General features: G+C 32.6%; 1 protein-coding gene across 6 annotated transcripts in view; it reads right to left on the minus strand.

Annotated features, from left to right (window-relative positions):
• GluClalpha (glycine receptor alpha 1) overlaps positions 1–24,572 on the minus strand; it is a 283,088-nt gene that overhangs the window by 127,964 nt on the left and 130,552 nt on the right. For 3 of the 6 annotated variants that reach the window (XM_072546002.1, XM_072546000.1, XM_072546003.1), the window contains one exon: positions 21,666–21,733. The exons of 2 other annotated variants lie outside the window; for them this stretch is intronic. In XM_072546002.1, the coding sequence (XP_072402103.1) occupies positions 21,666–21,668 (3 nt within the window). In that variant the 5' untranslated portion in view covers positions 21,669–21,733. Of the gene's footprint in view, positions 1–21,258; positions 21,339–21,665; positions 21,734–24,572 lie in introns of all 6 variants that reach the window. One more of the 6 variants, XM_072545998.1, reaches the window with a different exon arrangement.

Here is a 24,572-nt window from a genome sequence, read left to right on the forward strand (position 1 = left end):
ACTTAAGTCAACAATATATTAAAGCAAGAATTGTAACCAAATTAAAAAATAACTGGGCACTAATATATAAAATTAATATTTTGTAATATCTCCATCAGCATTGATAACGGCTTGTAGTCTTCGGTCGATCTGCGTGAAAGGAACTATTAAATTGTCTGCTTCAGGGAGCTCTTCCCAAACCTGTTGTATATCGTGCCATAGCTCTTCAGTATTGTGAAGCATAAAATTACGCTGATACAACCGTTTTGTAATAACCCCACACACATTCTCGATTGGGTTTAAATCTGGAGTGTAGCTGGGCCAATGTAAGGTTTCGATGTTATTATTCTGGAGCCACTGGTTTATTATATTTGCAGTGTGAATGACAATTATCTTGTTGGAGGATAAAATTATTTTCCGGATACAACTGTTCTACACTGGGAAACATGATGTTTTCTAGAATATTAACATTAGTCTGTCCAACAAACCTGCCATTAATATGCCATACCATTCCCATTCCTCTAGATGAAATCTATCCCCATACATTGGCGCTAAAATGACCAGCTGCTCGATATCTATTAACATATGAAGGATTAAATCTATTATTATCTGGTCTATACATTCCAATTTTGCCCTTTTTAGAAGAGTGAAAAATTTTTTTCATCTGTAGATATTACCCTGTCCCAAAAATCTTGATTTTGTAGCTGATGGTTTAAAGCAAATATAAGTTTTGATTGCCTCTGTTGCGGTGTAAGAGCTTTTTTTTGCTACAGTACGGTAGCGATGCCTTAATTATGCGCCAAGTTCGATCTTCATGAGCTTTAGATATTTTTGATCTTCCAGAACCTTGCTTTTTTCGAAAATTTCTTGTTATCTCCATTTTATATTAATATTAAAAACTGTTGTTTTGTTTACGTTAAAATATTTCGCTACGGCAGAAAGTGAAGAGTCATCTTCTAATTTCATTACAATTCTTGCTTTTAGTTATTTGCTAGCATGTTGAGCCATTGTTTAAGGTTGAACAGAATAAGTTATCTGACAAATTTTAAGATTTAGCAGTGACAATGACAGTATGTAAATAATAAGTATTTATCCTTCAAAATACACGGCTCATTTTTTTACAAAATAAGCTTTAAGAGTCGTATCAGTTTTTTTAGGAACCAGCTGTACATTTGAAAGTTTTTGGTTGAACACCAAAACATGTTTCAATATTATGCGAACAATTTTCATGATTACAACACACGAACAACCAATTATAACATTTCTGTACAAAGATTGAGTTTAACAAAAAAATCGCGTACCAATGCCTGCATCACTTTTTTCAATAATCTGCCATGCCAGTTACCATGAAGAAAGAAAAACACAAGCCACGAATCTTCAAAAATTCGTGTATATTCAAAAATTCAAAAATTAGAATATTATTGAATAACTTGGACCAGCCTTTAAAAGAACTTCCCCAAACTTCCTCTACTGGAGGAATCAGGACGCATTTAATTACATATTAGATCTTACACCTATATCGGGAGTTCTGCAATTACAAAAACGAAAAGATAGGTGATAAAAAGTCCATTGCATATTTACGGTTTACCAAAGTAACTTTCTTTGCTTTTTCAGATGATTGTTCCTTTTGTCTTCTTTTTTTTCTTCTTTTTTCATGTAGACATGACTCTGTCTGTTTTTCAATGTGCCAGTAAGTTGTCATTCCCTCGTTTTTGTGGTCTTCCAACTGATCGTCTTCTTATTGGGGAACCGTCTATTGCCGTCTGTACTACTCTATTTGTTGTCAATCAGCTTATATAATCGTTCCATTCTACTCTTCTATTTCTTACCCAGTTTTTGGTGTTCTCCACCTTGCATCTACGTCTTTATGTCATTATTGGGCTGATGTCATTATTGGGCTGATGACTGTTTTGTAAATTCGGCCTTTCATTTCTTTACCGATATTTTTATTTCTTCATATTGTTTGATTCAGGCAGCCAGCGGCTCTGTTTGCTCTATTCACTTGATATTCCACTTCAGTTTCGAGCTTTCCGTAGCTAGATAATGTGATATCCAGATATTTAAACTCCATCACTTGTTCTATTATCTGACCTTTCAGCTCCGCTTTACATCTTAGTAAATTTGCTGTTGTAACCATGCATTTTGTCTTTTTTGGGGAAATTAACATGTTAAATTTTCTGGCGGTTATATTAAATCGGTGCGGCATACGTTGTAAATCGTCTTCACTTTGAGAGAGTAGTATTACGTCGTCTGCATAGCATATTTTAAGTTGTTTTTCTGCCATTTGGTATCCTTTTTTAGTTCTTACTTTTTTTCAGGGAATCTCCCTGTCTTATCCCATTGTCAGCCTCAATAGGGTCGGTTAGTTCTTCTTCTACTTTTACTTTTATTGTGTTATTTGGTAGATTTTTTCGATCGTTTTGATTATTCCTAGAAGTATCTCTCTTGCGTACACTAAGTGGATAACGTCCTTTAATTTGACCCGGTCAAATGCCTTCTTAAGGTCCACGGAACATAGATATGCCGGTTTGTTGTATTCTAATAATTTCTCTTGCACTTGCCTCATTATAAATATAGCGTGGGCGCATGATCTTTCCGACTTAAAATCTTGTTTTTCTTCTGCTAGTGTTAGAATTTCATTCAGTTTATTTGTTATCACTTTGGTTGTTAATTTTAGTGGTGTTTAATAAATTAATTCATCTGTAACTTTCGGGGTCCGATTTCTCTCCCTTTTGAAGAGAGGTATTAGGATGCTTGATCTCCATTCTTAAGGAATCTGTTTTGTTCTATTTTTTGGATTAGTTTTAATAGTTGTTTGGTCAGATCTGGTCCTCCGTACTTTTTTTCCTAGCTTTCCTCGATGTTATCGTTTTCTAATATTTTATTCCCAGCGATCTTCTCTGATATTCTTTTTCTGTATAAGTATTCCGTGGATTCCGTATTTAGTCCTTCGACTGATTTTTGTTTGTGTTCTCATCGCTCTCTTAGGTGTGAAGCATTTGTCGCTACCTACATCAGCTAAGTTGAGGCATCTTACGACGATATGGATGTATATCTCTGTTGGTTATAACATAATCTTCCTACATAATAATTCCTTTAAAGTGCATCATATAATTAAAATAAACTACATTAAAAATGAAGGAAAAGGACTTTAAATAACATGTCTGCGTTGGTATTAGGTACAATGCTATCTATATTTTTATATCTAAAGTTAATGAATAAAATATAAACGAGTTTTGGTGAGAAGCATTTATAGTACGGACGGTAAGACCGATATATATGAATTTCAAGGTTGATTCTACGTCATTTATTAGTTTTTTAAGACAGAAATTCTTCAGTAATTAGATTAATAGACCCAAAGAGTCATTATTTTTTCACTTTGTGTCCAAAGAAACGCTTAAACACATAAATGACGTAATGTAAACCAAGTCGGAATTATTATTGTAATTTAACAATTCACTAAGTTATTGCTCCAAGCAGTGCTGTCGGTACTGCCATTTGTCAAGCGAATCAGCTGTTTCATTTCTCGTTGCACTTACCATTAGGATATTATAAATTAAGTCTATTCTACCATACAAAGATTAATAACTACGCTAAGAACTAATGAAGGGATTAACAGTATTTTTTGGATAGTTGATCTATTGTGATTTTCATGATGGTTTCATGTGGTTTTTATTTGATGATTGTACTAGTTTATTATATTTTTTCATTTTTCATTTTAAAGACCGTTGTACATAGTGATAGGCGAGCGGCGCATCCCTAAAAATATTCTTAAAAAGCAAATAAACCCCTGAAAAATACAACTAATATAAACAAAGAGGAATCGATTGATTATGTCATTAAAAAAAACAGCAGTAAAAAAATTTATTAAAAAATAAAAAAAAGCAAAAAAGATATTGCAAAACAGGTTTTAGGTGAATTTGGCAAAATAAACACTTCTTGTTAGTTTAAATTTTTTTGAAAAAAGCGCTCTTTTCGAGTTATGGGCGATTTAAGAGCGAAATGGGGACAAAAATTGTCAATTTTAAGAAACCATACCTTAGTTTCTACTTAAGCGATCATAACGTATAGCCTTTTACATAAAGACATATATTTTAACCCATTTTTTATATTTATAGTCAGGTTCTTATTTAGATCACAAATTTTTAAACTGAAAACCACTGAAAAACAAATGCTTTAGATGTTTACTGCCAAGTAAAGTACCCTGGATCATATTCATACGCTTCGAGAACCAATGTGTAGAGCTAAAAAATATGAAATACCTCTAGCATTAACCTTCATAGATTTCGAGAAGGCTTTCGATTCTATATATCTCAAGGCAGTAATACAAGCTTTGACTAACCAAGGCATTGACAAACCGCACATAGAGACTTTGGCAAATATATACAGATAAGCAAAAGCTAAGTTAAAACTGTATGAAAATACTTCAGAATTTCCCACCACCAGGCGTCCGACAAGGAGACACAATATCACCAACGATCTTCACTGCAACTCTAGAAAATATATTTAGCAAAATGAGCTAGCAGAACAAAGGCCTATCCATTGATGGAGAATGTGTATGGAGAATGTATCCATTGATCTATACCTCGGACAATTCATACATAAATTTAACTCTTTGCTCCCAGAAATCAACAGATGGATGAAACTGGCTTGGCAATCTTTTGGTAAAAATGCAGTTATATTCAAATCCAGGATACCGCTCCACTTGAAAAAAAAAATCATTCGATCAGTGTATACTACCAATCATGACATACGGCTGCGAAACTTGGACACTAAAGAAAGAGATAATAGCGAAATTCAAAGTTATTCAAAGGTCAATGGAGCGGTGCATACTAGGTATAACAAAAAGAGGTCGAAAATGAATAGAATTGATCAGACAGAAAACCAAGGTCACTGATGTAATCCACAGAATTAAATCATTAAAATAGCGGTGGGCGGGACATTTAGCGAGACGAACAGACAATAGATGGTCCACTAGAATTTCACTGTGGTATCCAAAAGCGTTAAGAGACAAAGAAGACGTCCAAATTTAAGATGGTACTAGGACATAAAGAAACAAGTCGGTACACCATGGAGTAGCGAATATTGGACAATCTTGAGCAGAAATGAAAACCGACTATATAAAAGAGACTGCCATAATCGGTAGAATACGCTGAGAATGATGATGATGATATATTATTTATCTGCAATATTTAATGGAATAAAATTTTATTTTATATTAAATTGCCATAATACACGCATTATATTTCCATGTTTATTTAAATTATATAAAAAGTGAGTACGTAGAAATTATTTATTTAATATTTATATCACATTAATTTTCAAAATATATGTTTCAAATTTAATTTAATGCAAATAATTATATATATTTACCTCATTCAAAGCGTTTAACTCGTTATATTTGCGGTTGAATAATGCTTCCATGAGACTTTCAGTAGTTTAATAATATTGCTATACAAAATATTAACTATGAATCAATAAATTTTTCACGTACATATTGTGTAAAAATATATGTATTTGAATTTCGATAATACACTAAATTATACACAATTTCTAATATGTATTTTTCGTGAAAGAGATAAATATAAAGTTTCGTAAGAATCTTGGCCAACGGCATAAGGATGTAGAAGGTAAGTGAAAACCATTATATTAAAGATCCTTATGGATATCCCTCATTAAATCATCATGATGTTAGAAACCAATAATTGCCTTTGGAAGCCAAAATCCGACAGCGAGGAAAAAAACAAGGGTTTACAGGTCAGTGAATTATGTTTCAGAACTGCAGAGCCAAAAGAACAACACTGTCTGTTCAAGACTAGAATTGGAACCTGAAATGTTCAGAGAATATTTCAGCCTAGTAAGTATTAGCACAATATTATTTATGAAATGAAGTTGAATATTAATGTAATGGGTATTAGTAAAATCCAACTCAGGTTGTTTCTCCAAGTTCCAGTCCAAATAGCTATGATAATTGCCCACCTCTGTCGCGGAGACGGCAATTGAAGAAGACGATGCAGTTGATCCTCATTTTAACCCATATGTTAGTCAAATCAAAATATGTGCTTTTTCGGTGTAAAAAATTGTGATCTAAATCAAAAGTCATGAAATACTATTTGTAGAGGACTAAAATCTGTATGGAAAACAAATGTTCAAAATGTTCAAATTGTTCTACGCCTATCCTATACGTCTCGGTTTCTGTACGGAACACGACTAAATATCCAATTTATTTCTTCACAGAAATATACAAAACCAATAACAATTCAATTTAAAATAATGTGAATTATACAAGGTGCTCCAAAAAGAGTGGTATATCAAAGTTCTATTTTTTCTCATGGAACACCCTATATTTGATTTCTTTTTTGAAATTTTTGAGTTTCTCGTAACAAAGAAGCTATACGTTTATAGGGATTCCCCATACCTGAATGCAGGGTATTTGATTTATTTCGATTTTTATAAAAATGTAAGGTTTTAGAAAAAATTAAATATCTACGTACTTATTTTAAATGAAACACCCTGTATTTTATTAGTCTGTCGTGTGAAAAATTTACTTAGCCTTCAATCTATATTAGGGTTTCCTATACCTACCTTTCTTCATTTTTAAAATATTTAAAGATTTTCTAATTTGTAAGCTTTAACAATTATAATTAAGTATTCCGTGGTTATATATAAAACATCACCAAAATATACCTAGCCAAGATCATGTCTAAGTGTTTAAAGCTGAGTACATTTTCCACACGACAGACTACTAAATTAAAGGGTGTTTTGATTTAAAATAAGCAGGTTATTACAGCTTGAATTTGCTAATAGCTTGAATTTGACCACCCTGTAAAATATTTTATTATAATAAACACCTGCTTAAATATTTCAAATAGTCTTTTAATAAGACCTCCGGTCTTAAGGAAAAATTTAACTCCGATTTTTAAATTCGTAGATATTTTTTATTCTAAATTCTTACATTTTTAGAAATATCGAAATAAATCTAAACACCCTGTATTTAGGTATAGGAAATCGTTTCCTTATAAAAGTATAGCTTATTTTTTAAAGACAATTGAAAAATGCCATCAAATATAGTTATATAAAATACAGGGTGTTCCATAAGAAAAAATATAGCTTTGATATATTACTCTTTTTTGGAGCACCCTATATATTTCACATTATTTTTAAATTATAGTTAAATTGGCCCTGTATATTTCTGTGAAGAAAAATTTTTGATATTAACTCGTTTTTCGTACAGAGACCGATTCATATAGGATGGGCCACCTCAAATGTATTGTATTTTTGTATTTTTTGCAGGATGTCGGAATGTGTTGTATTCGTAAAGCAATTTTAACATTTATTTTCAATATAGATTTTAGTCCTCTACAAATAGTTTCCCATAACTTTTGATGTAAAATAATTAGAAAGCAGGAATTCAACAGTTTGCAAATTTCCCATTGAGTTTCCTATGGCCCGTTTGCCGATTTACCAACCGGTTTATATATATATATATATATATATATATATATATATATATATATATATATATATATATATATATATATATATATATATATATATATATATATATGCAGTGCTTTTCAGGTAAAACTATCCATCTGAAATAACTTTTGAACTTCTAATTTTTGGGAAAAGCTCAAAAACACGTCAATTAATATTTGAAGGGGGAGACATTGTGCCCATATAAAAACTTGCTGGGAAAGGTACCCCTCACCCCCGTATCATCCCTTTATATTTTTTAAATCACTTCACACTTATTTTATTTTATATTTGGATTCTGATTTTTGTACTGATTTCAAAAATGTATAATACATTCGGCTTGAAGTGAATAGTTTATGGGATAGACAATTTTTCTTTGTTTACATTTTGCAAGAAAGATATGCAACTCATAAGTATGTGGTTGAACTGAAGTAAAAATTTAAAACATCAGGGCCAACATAACCGACAGGGACTCATAAATAACGAAGAAATCCACGTAACCGTTTAAGGGCAAGTTATCTTAGAGGCTGAGCACAACATCCTCAAAGGTTCAACTTATGGTGTGGTATCTTAGGGGATCACATTATCGGACCCTTTTTTATCACTGAAAACTTAAATGGTATCTTGAGTTACTTAGGCAAGTGGTTGATAGTATTAGAAAAATAGTAGAAAATGATAATAACCTTTCCGAAGATTTGGTTGTATTTTAATATGATGAGCACTTTGCTCATTATTTATTTTTGCCAAATTCGCCTAAAAAAAGGTTTGCAAGACCTATTTTAATACTGATGTTAATAAAAAAAATTAATATCAAATTATCTGCAATTCGTTTAAAAATATTTAAGTTTTTTGTTTCAAATGACAAGGAATCCATTATACTTTGTTTGAATCAGTCGTCTTTTTTCAGGAGGTTATTTGGATTTTTAATCATCTTTTTAGGGGTACGCCACTGGCGCACCATAATATGAAAATTTGAATGTAATATTTTACTGTTTATGAACTTATTATAATAGTCTTAAAGAACTGGACTGCTTGGCAGCGGATCGTAAAACGTCTCTAATACCCCGTTGACCTTTTCTTTAGATTTTTACACTTTTTATTTAAATTTTTTCGTTAATGAGAGAGAGAGAGAGAAAGATAGAGTAATGAATCGAAAATAGACGTACCTATTTTGTGATAAAGTTTGTTGTATTAATTTTTTACTATTAATATGCACTTTAACTCCAGATCTCTGACTATTTCAGAATAAAAAAAAGCCGAAAAAATAAATTTCTTATAAAAATAGTTAGAATTTTTGTCAAATGAACTACAAATACTATATAACTATTTAAATAATAAGAACGACATATATATACAGATTGATATACTAATACATCGAATACAGAAGGATAAAAAATGCCGCAAAGATACTATCAGTAGATCAATGAACTGATAACCTTATGGATATTGTATTCGAGCCCATAGTAAGCCGCAAATGAGATAACTGTAAAGAAATAATAAAATGTTCAGCAGAGCAAGGAAGCTACTAGAAGGAGAACACCTACACACCATGTCTATAGAGTCATGTTTATCTGGTGAATCTAATAAGGAGATTAGAAAAAAAGGAAAATATTTTAAAAGAGAAATAAAAATAACTATAACACATGTCCCCAAAGTTTTTTGGAAAAAATGAATATGTATTTTCTAATTGTAAATTAAGTTTATTTTACTAAATAATACAGGAAATTAAGTCTACATATTTAAAGTTTATAACATATTTTTATAGAACAGAAAGAGATCCGTGATCTTCGATGGCACGTTAATTTGGTCTCACGTGCAATAAGCCTTTGTTTCACTTTTTCTGAGTTCTTGTTCTCACTGTTTCTAAGTCGATCTCACGAAATTTTTGCATAATTCTTCGCCTTAACTGAACTTCATTTTGGGCTTCCCAAGCTATTATTATACACCATTCGACTCAAAACAGCCCAAAACTCTTCTATAGGCCTCGCCTGAGGCACATTTGGAGGGTTATCGCGCTTGGGAACAAAATTTATATTTCGAGCAGTTAACCAATCTGTCTTTCTCCTGGCGTAATGGCATGACGCTATGTCGGGCCAAAATATGATTTCATCATTGGGGTGATAAATTGAACAAGCTTTGTAAGAAATCTGTCAACGTAATTGTCAGCATTGAGAGCTTCACTGCGAACACGCCCAACAAACAGCTGTGAAACACCAGCTTCTAGATGGCCCATCATGCCAAAATTTTATCAGCAAATTTCATTTTTCCCTTCTTGTACATTGCGTGTATAAAATCTGTCGTTGCTCTTCGTTGCTCTGAATATGTCTCAATGCATGGCAACATCTAGCAATTTTTTCTAACTGGGCTGGTGTGTACTTAAGAGCTTTTTTTCTTTTATATCGTTTTAAATTATTTCTAAAAATTGTTCTACTTAATTCTAATTCGTGAAACATTATATCTTCGGCCAACATTTCGCAAAGACTTTCCTAAATGGTTCTCCATACTCTGAATTCATCTCTGTTCCCGAGCAAGAGTTAAAACTCTTGGTCTTTTACTTTTGGTCAAATTAAGGCATGGTATAGCATTTTTGCACTCTTTAATTGTCACATCTTAACACAATCTTAACATCTTAACGAACCGTATTTGTCATAACTGACATTGTTTATATCGTTTAAGTTGTGTACTAACTTTGGTTTCCAATGGCAACTTGATCCAATGCTTCCTACTAATAATACTTTTAAATCTAAAATTTTTCGAAAACTTTAGGAACACACGTTAATACTAAAATGCTTGAAGGATACTTTTACAGAAAGATTAATGGCACAAAATGGAGGGAAACATAGTTGCTAATTAGAAGAGTATTCTTAACAGTTGGATAGAGTACTTTGAGGATATGCTATGTATGAAAGACGATACAGTTAGACCTTTTATGCATCTAAAGAATATGAAAAAAAAAACAAATGCCTGAAGAATTATAAATGAGCACGAAATAAGAAAAGAATGGCAGCTGTATATATCAGAGTTGTTTAAAGATGACAAGAATAATATTCCCCAATTCTACCAAAACTGTACTGACGGCCCAGAAATTATGAAATGCGAGGTAGAACACGCTATAAATAATGCTAAAATTAGAAAAGCTTGTGGTCCAGATGATACACCAACTAAGTTGCTGAAACTAATAGAGGATGATTCCATAAAAGTAGTAGTAAGACTTTTTAATTCAATATATAACACCGGAGTGATTCCCACAGATTGGCTCAAATCCATCTTTGTCGCAATATCTAAAAAACACAATGCGAGAAAATGCTCAGAATATCGATTAATTAGCCTAATGAGCCACACTCTTAAAATGTTTCTAAGAATACTTCACAACAGAATTAGTCGCAAATGCGAAGATCTCGAAGGTACCCAATTTGGTTTTAGAAATGCTATGGGAACCAGGGAGGCACTTTTTGCGCTTAACATCCTATTACAAAAATGCCGTGACCAAAGAAAAGATGTATTTGCATGTTTTGTGGACTTCGAAAAGGCATTCGATAAAGTGCAGTATGTAAAAATAATGCAAATACTGAAAAATATCGGAATAGATGACAAGGACATTCGTGTCATTAAAAATTTGTACTGGAATCAAACTGCTATCGTAAAAATTGGAGATAACTACACCGATGAAATCTCCATACAACGAGGAGTCAGACAAGGTTGTATTTTGTCGCCAACATTGTTCAATGTTTACTCGGACCAGTTATTTAAAAAGGCACTTGAGAGACAACCATATGGAATAAAAATCAACGGGAAACTACTTAATGTGATTATGCAGACGATACAGTAATTCTGTCAGATAATATTGAAGGTCTCCAAATTCTGCTTGATCGTATTCACGAGGTAGGAGAGGAAATGGGCATTAAAATAAACTCAAACAAAACCAAATTTTCAGTGTTTAGTCGTGACCCACATCCCGATGCAACGCTTCAATTAAATGGAGTCCACGTTGAGAAAATTCACAAAATGACATATTTGGGAACTGTCATAACAGACTAACAAGATCCAGACATAGAAATAAAACGTAGAATAGCAATGACTAAAACTACTTTTAAGAAAATGAAGTAATTTCCTTGGAATAATCATCTCAGTTTAGATCTAACACAAAGAATGGTTAAGTGCTATGTTTGGTCCGTACTTTTGTATAGTGCAGAAGTGTGGACGCTAAAAGTATCGATCATGAACACAATTGAAGCATTGGAAATGTGGGTTCATAGACGAATGCTAAAGATACCTTGGACAGCAAGGAAAATTAATGAAGAACCACTAAGGAGCGTCAACAAAGATAGAGAACTGCAAAAGACTGTTAAACATCCAAAAATGTCTTATCTAGGACATATAGTAAGGAGGGGAAGTCGATATAAAATATTACAACTGATCCTTAAAGGCAAAATAGAGGGCCGTAGAGGTGTAGGAAGAAAACAAGTTTCTTGGTTAAAAAACATTCGTGAATCGACAGAGATATCAAATGCAGGACAATTATTCCATATTGCAGAAGATCGAGAAGCCTTCGCAATGGGGATAACCAACGTCAGATAATTCTGATATGGCACGCGAAGAAGAAGAAGCCTGAAGAATGGAATATAAGTTTGTTATGACATTTTTGAAAATCATCTGCATTACATATTTACTCATATCTGAGTTGCTACTTTAAAGAGATTGTGGTTGAATATCAAACAGAATTAACCTTGGAAAGTAACGACTTGGAATGTTAGAAGTCAACATCAAAAAGATTAAAAAAGTTAAAAATATGTATAAAGCAGTTAAAGAAATGGAAGACTGGATACAAATATATTAGGAATCAGCGATGTCCAATAGTCCTATTCGGAAAAGATAAAAATTAACAATAAAACAATATTTTATTCAGGAAGTCAAAACAGTTTACACGGACATAGTGTTGGGATAATACTAAACAAAAACATTGATGGAGCAGTAATAAACTTCATCCTACACTCAAAACATAATTATAATTAAACGATTAAACGAGAACAAACCCAGAATAAACATTATACGAGTTTATGCTTCAACTGCACAAACCAGACAGCGATGTTAAAACTTTCTATGAAGACTATATTTTAAAATCCATTAAAACGCCGAATGTTACAATTATAATTTAAGATTTTACCGAAAACGAGAAGAAAAAGTAGAAAAATGTACAGGGGATACGGTCTGGGAAACAGGATTATCGAATTTTGCCAAAACAATAATGTTGTTATAACAACTACATTGTTTTGCACAAATACAACAGATGCACAAATCGATACAAGTAACTTAAAGAAAGCACTCATAAGACAACGCCTCACAAATGAAATCAATAATCGATCAATGAATCTTAAAAAACCAATTCTGCAAAATACTGAAACGGATATAGAATAGTTTTTAATAGAGATAGAAATAGATATAAGTCAAAAAGAAATTCTGACACCAACCAGATACAAAATGAAACATGACGCGGAGGAAATTTTAGGTTTAATGGAAGAACGACTTCATAAAAGACAATATAAAAGCAAAGATATACCACGAAAAGAATAAACAAATAAATTACAAAATCAAGCAAGTAAAAAAGCAGTTGAAAGAACACTGCGCAGAAATAGAAGCATACTAGAAAAGGCATGATAATGTTAACTACATACAAACATTAAAGAATTACCTAACAACAATAAAAAAAGTAAACCGCGAATGCTGAAAGATACAAGTAAGAAACTAGTGTTGAATGCCAACGAAAAATTAAAGAGGTGAACGCGAAATAAATGTTCAATAAAATTTGTATCAGCTTGACGGTAAAAATTCGATATCTTTTGATCCCGGTGTCCTATCGACAAAAATCAAGATGAGTTTAAAAGGTAAAGAGTTCAGCTTTCGTATGCAGTTTACGTATTTTGCCGAGAATAGACGTAGTTTTTATAACAGTGTTAAATAAATAAACGTGCCGTGACTTTTTCCATTTTTTTACGATTCTCGTGAGATTAATAAAATTGATCACTTTCATTTACTGTTCGTAGTAAAATTTCCATTTTTAGAGATCAATCTTTGAAATTTATGGCATGGAATTTAAATTTAAAGTTGTGGTAAAAACTATGAGGCATTTCAAATATAAATAAACAACTCAGAATTTAATGTTTTACATTACTGACAATCCCACATCACGGGAAATGCCTCCAAGAAGACGGCTTTGGGTGTTGTTTATAGTAGCAGTTTGGATCTTTTGAAAAATGTACTATACTAAATTCTCAATCAAGATGCACTAGAAGTAAACAAACCAAGACACTTATTCTTACGAGGAACACTCCCGAATCATGATTTAAAATGTATAAATTTGTAAATCATGATTTGGGATTTATATAATGTATATACATTGGAAGGATGGACGGATTGGACTCAATGTAAATACATTGAGGGATGCATGGTTATGGCATACGAAACGAAAGAGGAGAAAAATTATATTACTTCTTAGAACAACAAAATTTATATACCATGAACACACACTTTAAGAAACCGGCAAACCGAAAATGGACGTGGATATCTCACGCTAAAAAGATAAAAAACGAGATCGATTACTTCTTGTGTGGGAACAAAGATATTTTTGAAGATATAACTGCTCTCAATCGATTCACAACTGGTAGCGATCATCGCCTTTTAAGAGTAAGGATTCTTATTAAACAGACGAAAACCAGTAGAAACACGCTACATAATTATTGTAATCAGATAGATCAAACTAAAATATGACAGAAGGGTAGAGTACAGAGAAGTCTTAAAAAAAGAATTAGTAGAACATTATCAACAAGAACATTCCGACATGAACGACGACGAAAGTTCTTGAAAATAGGACTGACTGTTGCAAAGAAAACGAAAAATAAAGAAGATCGAATAAGTAAAGGAACAAAACGGTTGATGGAAAAGAGATGCACATTTCTAAGCGAAGGAAAGCGAAACACCAATGGTTTCAAAGAATTGAATAAACAAATAAAGAAGGAAGTAAAGGAAGATTTAAGGATCTATAATAAAAACAAGGTAGAAAACATAATAGAAAAGAACCGACGCCTAAAATGCTTAAGATCAAACTTACGAAAACCTATAATAATCTCATTAAAGGATAAAGATGGAAAAGAAATAAGAGAAAAGAACGAAATCCTAAAAGTTACTTTAACATTTTACCGTGATTTATATTCCTTAACCAAGAACCCAGATAACACTGCAAAGATCTCAAAAGAAAGATAACGAATGTCAACTCAGAAATACTCCCTAACATAGAATTCTTCGAAATAGAACAAGCTATGGCACAAATAAAGAACAATAAAGCTCCGGGCCCAGATGGAATACTTGTAGAAATGTTGAAGGAGGGGAGCGAAATTATTCTCGAAGAATTGAAAATTTTTTTCAACAAATGTCTTCACAGAGGAGAAGTCCCAGATGATTGGAATGAAAAACTGTTTATGAGAGTAATAACTAACAGGTTAACGTCGAAGCTCGATAGCTATCAACCGGTAGAGCAGGCAGGATTCCGAAAGGGTTACAGTACAGCGGATCATCTTCTTACAGTCAGAACTCTAATAGAGAAAGCCAATGAATATCACTTAAACTTATACATTGGCTTCGTTGATTATAAAAAGACATTCGAACCCATAGAACTTTGGGCAATAGAGAGAACTATAAACAACTGCAGGATAGACTTCCGATACAGAATGCTTATACATAATATTTACAAGAAAGCTACAATGAAAATACAAATAGATGCGAAAACAAAAGCTATACCAATCAACAGAGGAGTTCGCCAGGGAGATAAATATTATTTCACCAAAGCTATTCACACTTGGACTGGAAGACGTGTTCAAAGACATTAACTGGACAAATTAAGGAATAAATGTTATTGGAAGAAAACTGAGTCATTGTTGATAACATTGTAATATTCGCTACAAGTTTCGAAGAACTGCAGACCATGATGACGCAACTATTTCAAGCTTCGGAAAAAGTAGGTCTTAAGATGAACTTGGAAAAAACAAAAATAATGACAAATACACCAAACATTAGAGAAATAACGTTGAACGACATAAATTTAGAAACAGTAAGCGAATACATCTACCTGGGACAGATAATGAAAGTTAACAGAGAATATCAAATTGCCGAAATTACCAGAAGAATAAGGTTAGCGTGGACAGGATTTGGAAAACTGAGTTGGATCTTGAAAAGCACTAAAATAGAACAATATTTGAAAACCAGAATTTACGATCAGTGTCTTCTTCTTTAAGTGCCGTCTTCCGATCGGAGATTGGATATCATCATCACTATCTTTAGTCTATCTAATGCTGCTCTGAAGAGTTCTATAGAACTGCATTTAAACCAGTCCCTTAAATTCTTCAACCATGACACTCTCCTTCTTCCTATACTCCTTCCTCTTCTTATCTTTCCCTGTATTATCAGCCTAAGCAGTTCATATCGCTATCCCCTCATTACGTGAGGGGATAGCGAGATATCCCAGATATTGTAACTTTCTTATTTTTATTGTGTTTATTATTTCGCATTCTTTGCCCATTTCTCGCAATACTTTCGTGTTAGTTTTCTTCTGTGTCAATGCTATTCTAAGCATCCTTCTCTAACACTACATTTCAAAGGACTGTAAGTTATTTATGTGTTCTTGCTTTAATGTCCAGCTTTCAAGCCCATATTGTAGTATCGACAACACGTAGCATCTCAGTGCTCTTACTCTCAGTTCTCAGTTCTGTATTAGTGTATCCTCCCTATACTCACGTATGGTTCATAGACGTGGACACTCACCAAGTCTAATATGGATAAAATAGTCAAAGCACAAAGAGTGATGGAAAGATCAATGCTCGGGGTGAGACTTATAGACAAAAAAACAAACAAATGGATTAGAAGCCAAACCAAAGTAAAAGAGGCAGAATAAAATGCTGCCAAATTAAAATGGAGCTTCGCAGGACACAATGCCCGACTGAAGGATAAGAGATGGAACCACGAAATACAACAAAAGAGACCATGGTTAGGAAAGAGAAGCAGAGGAAGCCACAAATGAGATGGAAGCAAGTGGCGCAAAATAGAAGACACTGGATTGATTTGGGGGAGGCCTATGTCCAAAGTTGGATTACTTAAGGCTGAAGAAGAAGAAGAATATACATTGTAAATCATTATTTGAAAGTGCTCGTTGTAGCATTTAACGTGTCTTGGTTAGTTTATTTCTATTGCATCTTGATTGTGATTTTAGTATAGTGTAATTGGAAAAAAAAAGTGTTTTAGATCGTTATATTATGTGAAAGTTTAAATCCACCGTTTTTTAAGCATATTTTAAATGCCTCACATTTATTGCCAAAACTCAAAACTAAAATTTCACGATATAAGTTTTGAAGGTCAGGCTCTAGTAATCGAAACTTCATAGTGGCCAGTCAATGAAAGGGATAGATTATATTGATCTCATGAGATCCGAGTAAATGGCGTTTAAAATCGACGGTCGCTTCAACTTTTTTGTGAGAGAATGGTTCAGTCTACACAAAAAGTGCTAAAAAATATTTTTGTTTAAAATTATCTTAGATTTTCAGTTTAAAACATTTTTTTCTATGACGTACAGATTATTGGTAAATCGATTTTTTTGCGTTTTTACCCGTCTACTAGGGGGGTTTTAACGGGAAGCCAGGGAGTAAAAGTGTTAAACTATTTGCACATTTTTTGGTGTCCCAAAATTAATATTCTCGGCAAAATTCAGCTTGTTTGTGGCATTTTCGTCTCTGACAATTGGAGTATATGGAAAGTTGGCGAAGAAATACTGAGAGAACTTTAGAATGTTTTGGAGCTAACTTATAAAGGAAAATCGAATACTTTTAAAGCAAACCATGTGTTCATTCCTTATAGATAGCAAAACATAATAAAAACACATAGAAATAAATGTTGCGATTGTTGAAATCTTCAGGTCACATACTGGAAAAATTGGCAACAAAATTCGTCTAAAGATTGTCACAGAAAAAAGACATAGGTAAGTACTATCTAAACAGACAATAGTCATGTAATCTAAATATTTGATTTAACTGTCCACCAAATTCGGTTTTACCGCTGAAATCAATTTTTTTTACCATTTTAATTGGCACATTTTTAAAAGTTGAACATTTATTTTTTGCAGTTATTTTTCCTTCTTTATCTTTTCTTTATTAGTTGTAGGTCAGTTTTCTTTAGATACATTCACAAACTAAATAATACTTGTAGTGCGGAATTATTTTTTATTTCTCTTGTTTTTTAAAGGAAAACTAATTATCAAAATGATCGTAAGAAGATTTATTTTAAGAAAGAAAAACAAATTTGAATCTTAAATAGCTTTTTTCTTTTTGGATTAATTAAAAAAAATGGGCAAATATAAGAAAAAGTATCAGATAATGTGGTATTTATATACACTGTACTAGAAAAAACCAATTGTGTTCCTATTTGTTCTTAAAATTACCAAAATTAGATCATAAATAAAAAGTTATTTAAGATTAATTGTTAACAGAAAAAGATTAGGATGGTTATTAAAAAAATAGTTTAATTTCCTTGAAAAATTATTTTTCTTAAATATAAGCCAACGGGCTCATTGGAACGAACATTTGGTACTGGACGGATCTAAAAAAACAATCTATATCTAAAATCGGATACCCTGGATTCTGTAGACCAAGACAATAAATATATCCAATGAATATATTTGCCAATTAAAAATTGGTATAGTCTAGTCATTGAAGAATACTATAAAAATGCATCATTTAAATAAATAATATTCTTTGATTCAGTTTATTGCAATACATTTTATTCTCAGTGAAGTTTTTCATAAATATATATTTTCTACGTATATTTACCTTTGAAAAATACTATTTTGTTAATAAGAAATTAAAATAAAATAAAATGTAGTTGGTCACTTGAGCGGCACTCACTCCCAAAATAACTCGACAGTAACCACAGCATTCTAATATCTGAATTTAGATGATCTTTGTTTTTGACGTCGCTGAAAAAGAATCTGGAATTATTTTTGATTTAAATTTGGAGAAAAATTGTCCGAAATGACTTTAAAGGAAAATATTGTTTACGAATCTTTACGCTTTTTGTTTTATCATTGGTAAATGATTGACAAGGTCAGGTTGTAAAATACACACACATGTGTGGGATGTGTAGAAAAACCTTTCTATCAACTTATTTAGATAGAAAGGTTCTCATCTGTGGAACCAATTTATCGTAATAGACACAGTTGAGAATTTTAAACTCTACGTTTCGGCACCTAATTTTGGAGCCATTATCAAGAGGGATATGGTTCCATTCGAGTTCGGGATCTCAATCTGCCTACTCCCCTCACTCGTGACGTACCAATATCTTGTTCTAAAGAAATACGAAAACTATTAAACGACACAGAGGACTCAATCTGTCTCCTACTCATACATTTGCCATGTTGCCGGTAGTATTTTAACGTCATCGTTTGGGTTTAAGCTGTTTTCAACCAATTAGTGCGTTTTCGATCTATTTTGTGACCTGTCTGTCTGTTTTACAGATATAGAATGTTCGTAAACACGGTTGTAGATTCGTCGGTTTGTTTGTCCTATCTATGTTCGAGGGCAACTGGAACAAGTTATCTCGTAGACACCATGGTCTTTATTGAGAATTTTGTCTTTTACAGATCTTACGAGATTTAATAACTTGGAGTGAATAATGAAGATGATTTTGATGTTTAGAGGGTTAATGGTTCTGCTGATCCTTTGATAAAAGGTAGAAAGATTTTGGGTTGATCGGGTGGTAAGGTTTCTTTTTTGGATAGAATGAGGTTTAGATGTTTTTGAATACTTCTATTAATTTGGGTTTTAGGGTAGCCGTTTTGTAAGAGTGTTTGCCTTATTGAATTGATTTCGAGTGATCTGTAATCGTTGTCGTCACTCGACATTAGGAGTAGGCAGATTGAGACCTCAGTGCCGTTTGATACTTCTCGTATTTCTGGAGAACAAGATGTTCTTTAGAAATTGTCACGAGCCAATGTAGTAGGCAGATTGAGGTCCCGAATTCGAACGGTACCATATCCCTTTTAATGATGGCTCCAAAATGGGTGCTGAATCGTCGAGTTTTAAATTCTCAAGTAATTTTTAACTTAGTAATTTTTATTTTATATTTGTTACAGTTTGTTTATATAAGTTACAGTTTCGAAAACACTTTTTCCATTGAATGTACAGAAATATTTTTGGAATACTTTTGTTCCAGAGACTCCTTCATAATAATAAAAATTTAGTTTTTCATTATCTAGTATCTAGCTCATTATTTCGATAGAAAACGACAGTTGTTTACGTTTAAGGCTGCCAAAATAGGTGGCGCTTTTTGCATCTACCATTGGAGAAGTGGAAACAGCAGGACACATTCGCTGGCTTTCCGTGTATGAGTTTATATCTATTTCACTGTCTGAAGACATAGGGCATACAGAAATAACGTTACTCCAGTCTATTGATACCAATTCATGCATGGAAAGTTTGACGAATTGTGCTCATGTGAATATTTGGGGTCTAAATTCCTCAAAGCCGTAGCAAAGCTCTTGCTGAAATTTATAAATATTTTTACAATTTTTTGTTCCATCCACATTACGTGCCCTATACATGTCAGATGTCCTATCTCAATATATTGTACGACCCGGTCAGTATGAAGTTCAGCTTCCACCGAGCACTTACATTGAACGCTCAACTTTTAAGTTGTCCATGGTTTTGTACTTAAAAAAAAAGGAAATGAAAATAAAATTTTTTAGTATATTGTAGTATCTAATGGTTTGTTTTTTTACAATCCGATGTTTGTCAATCACTTTTGCCAAAGATAAGTAAGATTTTGGAAATAATAATTTTATTTAGAGTACCTACTATAAATCTGAAAATAAATATAAAAAGCTGCCAAGTTATGGCACGTTCAAAATGAAAAAGCATTAAAAAATTGGACAATTCTTACCTTACAAAAATTATTCCAGATTTTTGTTCAACAACAACAAACACGAGAAAACTCAGAATTTAAACTTTAGAACGCCTTGGTCACACTTTATTTAGTCTAATGAATTCTAAGTTGAGGGTATGAGGTTGGCCTAATTATATTAATTTTCGCATAAATGATCTACAAAATGGTTTATTGTCTATTAAAGTAATGTTATTGATTTTGATGAGAATTTAAGATAGGTATTAGTTGAGATGGATTATGGAAAAATAGAGGAAGACTGATATTCACATAACGAACTCCCAACTGTACATATAGAATTAATACATGAATGTCTAGACATGCGAGATGTTTTATAATTGAGTCAATTCGATATTAACAGTGGCCGTTCTTATAAGAGTTATAAGGGTTGTAGTTAATTTTAAAATATCTTATACATTCTTAAGTGTAGATCTGTTTGATTTTGTCTTTAGTGATCTGTGTTTGTAATTAGGAGTTTTTTATGCGAATATATTATAGAAAAGTTAAAATCATGCAAAGAACCATGCAAAATGAAGGTAAAAATAAAAAAAGAGAACATAGAACAGAATGCAAAAAGAAGTGATCTACAGAGCGTATAATCACCGGGGCTGCAGCGACAGCGAGCGCCACAATATCTGCATGCTCGCGCTGGTGCTGGTGCCCTCATTGCAACATCACCAATCATTCACCATCAGTTGCAGTTGGCTGTTGGCCCTGTGCAAGTGAATGCAATGGCAATGGCCGGGTAAATACAATTATTTGCAACACAGTTGATATACATTTTTACACTCATCCAAAATACTCGACATGACTGGCAGACCGCGCACTCACCATTTTATAATCGTCTATTTTGCTGATAGAACGTAGAAAGAAGTTGATGTTTACTATGGTCGGCCCGTCCGTCCGTCCTACTGCGTGTGAAAAAAAAGTAAAAATTTAGATAAAAGATAATTAGGTTAAAATTAAATGATTATTGGATTGATAGAAAAAGGGAGAAATACAAGCGGTGCGGGCCACGGCCACGCCAATCACATCTCGTATTGGCCAATCCGCATGCAGCACGCGGCACGTCGCCCGCCACCCACAACACACGAAAAGCATCACACGCAGGCAACGGCTCCGGAAAGGAAAACAATCCGGCACTCTTGGCATTTCGAATCACATCTCTGAATAGAAACTATACTACCATCCAAGACTACACAAACAGAGATGTTCATTCCCTGATCCATACCACTTACCATTGTCACGTCATCTATCTTTGAGATACTTCTCACAAATATGTTGACACTGACAATTGCCGGACCATCTAGCGATTAAGAAACAAAAACGGCTTAGTTAGTGAACTTCATCACCGGAGCCATCGATCGAGTTTAGTCGATCGATGCAATGGCAATGAGGCACCTGCACCCGCACTTGCGTCGGCACCTGCTGTGCCCTAGGCCCTAGGCCGTAGCCAACTCGGAAAATCAGCATTCAGCAATCAAACCCTATCATACAAGCTAGACGGGGTCAACGATTGGAGGATATTTCCTCTTAACCTATACAACAGTTCTTGCCCTTTCCCCTTTTATTGATCTATAAGTTTTGTTACCAAAAGAGTATAACTAATTTAAACGTTTTTTATTCTAAACCCTAAAAGGACATTAGTTTTTCCAGATTGGTCTATATAAAGCCTTAACCATTCTAAACAGCTAGATCCAAACCCAAATAGCACACATTTTTATTCAACATTGTTTTTCTTTTGAACATCGATAGAACAACTTCATAATTTTCAGTATATGTTTAAATATAATAAAATTTCAGTAACTCCTTTATACATTACATCAATAAACTGTCAAAGTTTTTGGTTTAAAAACTAAGAAAAGCTTTTATGTGTACCATCTTAGTCTTACAATCTCCGATGTGATTATTACATTACATTAATAATTATTAGTTTACAAATTGTCAATACAATCCAAATACAAAACTTATATTTACATTTAATTTAATGTTTCCAGAACAGTCCAGTGGAAATCTATACAAAAATAGCTTAAGTTGGATATATTGAGTCGGATTTTATACAAATGGTTCCGGAAGGTTGTTTATAACGCATAGTACACTGATATTGCGCATGCCATTTGACAGCTGACCCCGGCGTGTGACGTAGTCAAGAACGCTCGAACCCATTATTTGTAATGATAGTTAACGAGTTTTTTGACATTGTATCAATTTACGGCATTTTTTCTTCAGTTAAAGCATTATAGTGTCTTAACAAGTACCTGTGGTGATTAGTTACTGTTTAGTTTATTATACTGTATAGTAGTTTTTTTGTAAAACTAAAAGTTTTTATTTGCCATTGTATATCTGGTTTTGTACCTTTTTCAAAATGCGCTGTGCAGTTACTTGTTGTAATAGTGACAATGAAGATAAAATCTTTTGGTTTAAGTATTTTTATATATATTTGGATTTACCTATTTTAACTGCCTTTTTGTAAGCTTTATTCATAAAATTGTACTATTTTCTGTGCCAATAAAGCAAATTTCTATTTTATTCTACTCTATACCCATATTATATAAACAGTTAGAAAATAACTGTTTATATGATATGGGTATAGAAGTCTTTTAAACTAAGTCTTTTAAACATAGTGTTAAAGAATTCTTGATTTACCAGTTTCTATTCTATTGATGAGTATCTGCCACATGTATTGTACTGTATTTTTTACGTTTGATGAATGTAATAATGTAGAAATTAACATGAATAAATCTATCTATCTTATACTTTTTAAGTTTCCCACTTTTTTCCTATTAACATATGACAACAATACTATTAACTCTTCAAAGGACACCGAATAAAGTCAAGATAAACAATAGTATAACAGAAATCTTTGAGATCCATTATCATCTAAAATGTTTAGCAAACATTAAAAGAACAGGTCTGATCTACCACAAAAAAACATCACTGCTTAGCATTTGCGAACGACTTGGTAATCTTGGCTAGAAGGAAAATAGAGCTGACGGAAACAGTCATGAAACTGAAAGAGAAGGTAGCAACCAAAGGAATGTATATAAATGAAGCAAAAATGAAGTATATGGAATGCACAAATAAGAAATTAGTTAGGGGGTAGTACATAACAATGATAACAGCATAGATAGTACAATATAAATTCAAAGAAGTTAAAAGATTTGAGTACTTAGGAAATGTCTTCACAAGAGAACCTAACTGTGAGTAAGAAATACAGAAAAAAATTATGTCTGACAACCGCGCTGTGTATGCTCTCAATGAGTTGTTAAAAAGCAAAAATATATCTCGAAGAGTAAAATTAAGGGCATACAAGACCGTAATAAGGCCAATAGTGATGTATGCTTCTGAAAAATGGGTTACAACAAAAAAACACCAGTTTTTATTAGTTTGGGAGCGCAAAATCTGATGGCAACATATTAACGGTAATTAAGGTTCAAAGACTTAGATGGTAGGGTCATGTGCAGAGAATGATTTCATCTAGAATTTCCAGAATGGTACTACCTAGTGTTTAGTTCAGTGTATACGTACAAATTTTGTGTACCTACATTACGAAGTAATTATTAACAAATTAAGAAGTGGATATACTTTGTATATTTGAAAATAATTTAAAAATTTTTAGCTGTACTCTTCCCATTTTTATGTAGATACCACTTTTTTGTATCTGTTTAAACATCTGAAATATCGAACTCTGGAGAATAAATTGATCAACCTGTACCTACGTGTAATAAAATATAATTAAAACTTTTTTTATAAAGGATATCTATGTTAACAAAATAACTGTAGCAAAAATCAATAAAATTAAATTAACTTCAAAATATTATTTATGATTAAATATTATAATAACAGAATTTTATCATCTCTTTATAATAACTATAATTAAATTAGCCAAATTTAAATTTAAAATTTAAAAGCCAAAAAACTTAAAATTAAAAGTCTTTCCTATACAACTACATTCTAATGTTGCGTGAAGAACCGTTCTTGACTACGTCATGCGCGAAGCGAATCGATTTTGGAACATTATGTATCATACCTTGTGTTCATTATACCATGCTAGTAATGTATAAAGACCAAATTATAAGCAATTCTTTTGCTTGTTTGTACAGGGTGCATCAGACCTCTGGATTTTTTTGACTAGGGGTAAACTA

The sequence above is a fragment of the Diabrotica undecimpunctata genome, chromosome 10 (genome assembly GCF_040954645.1).
Source record: "Diabrotica undecimpunctata isolate CICGRU chromosome 10, icDiaUnde3, whole genome shotgun sequence".
In the NCBI taxonomy this organism is placed as follows: Eukaryota; Metazoa; Arthropoda; class Insecta; order Coleoptera; family Chrysomelidae; genus Diabrotica; species Diabrotica undecimpunctata.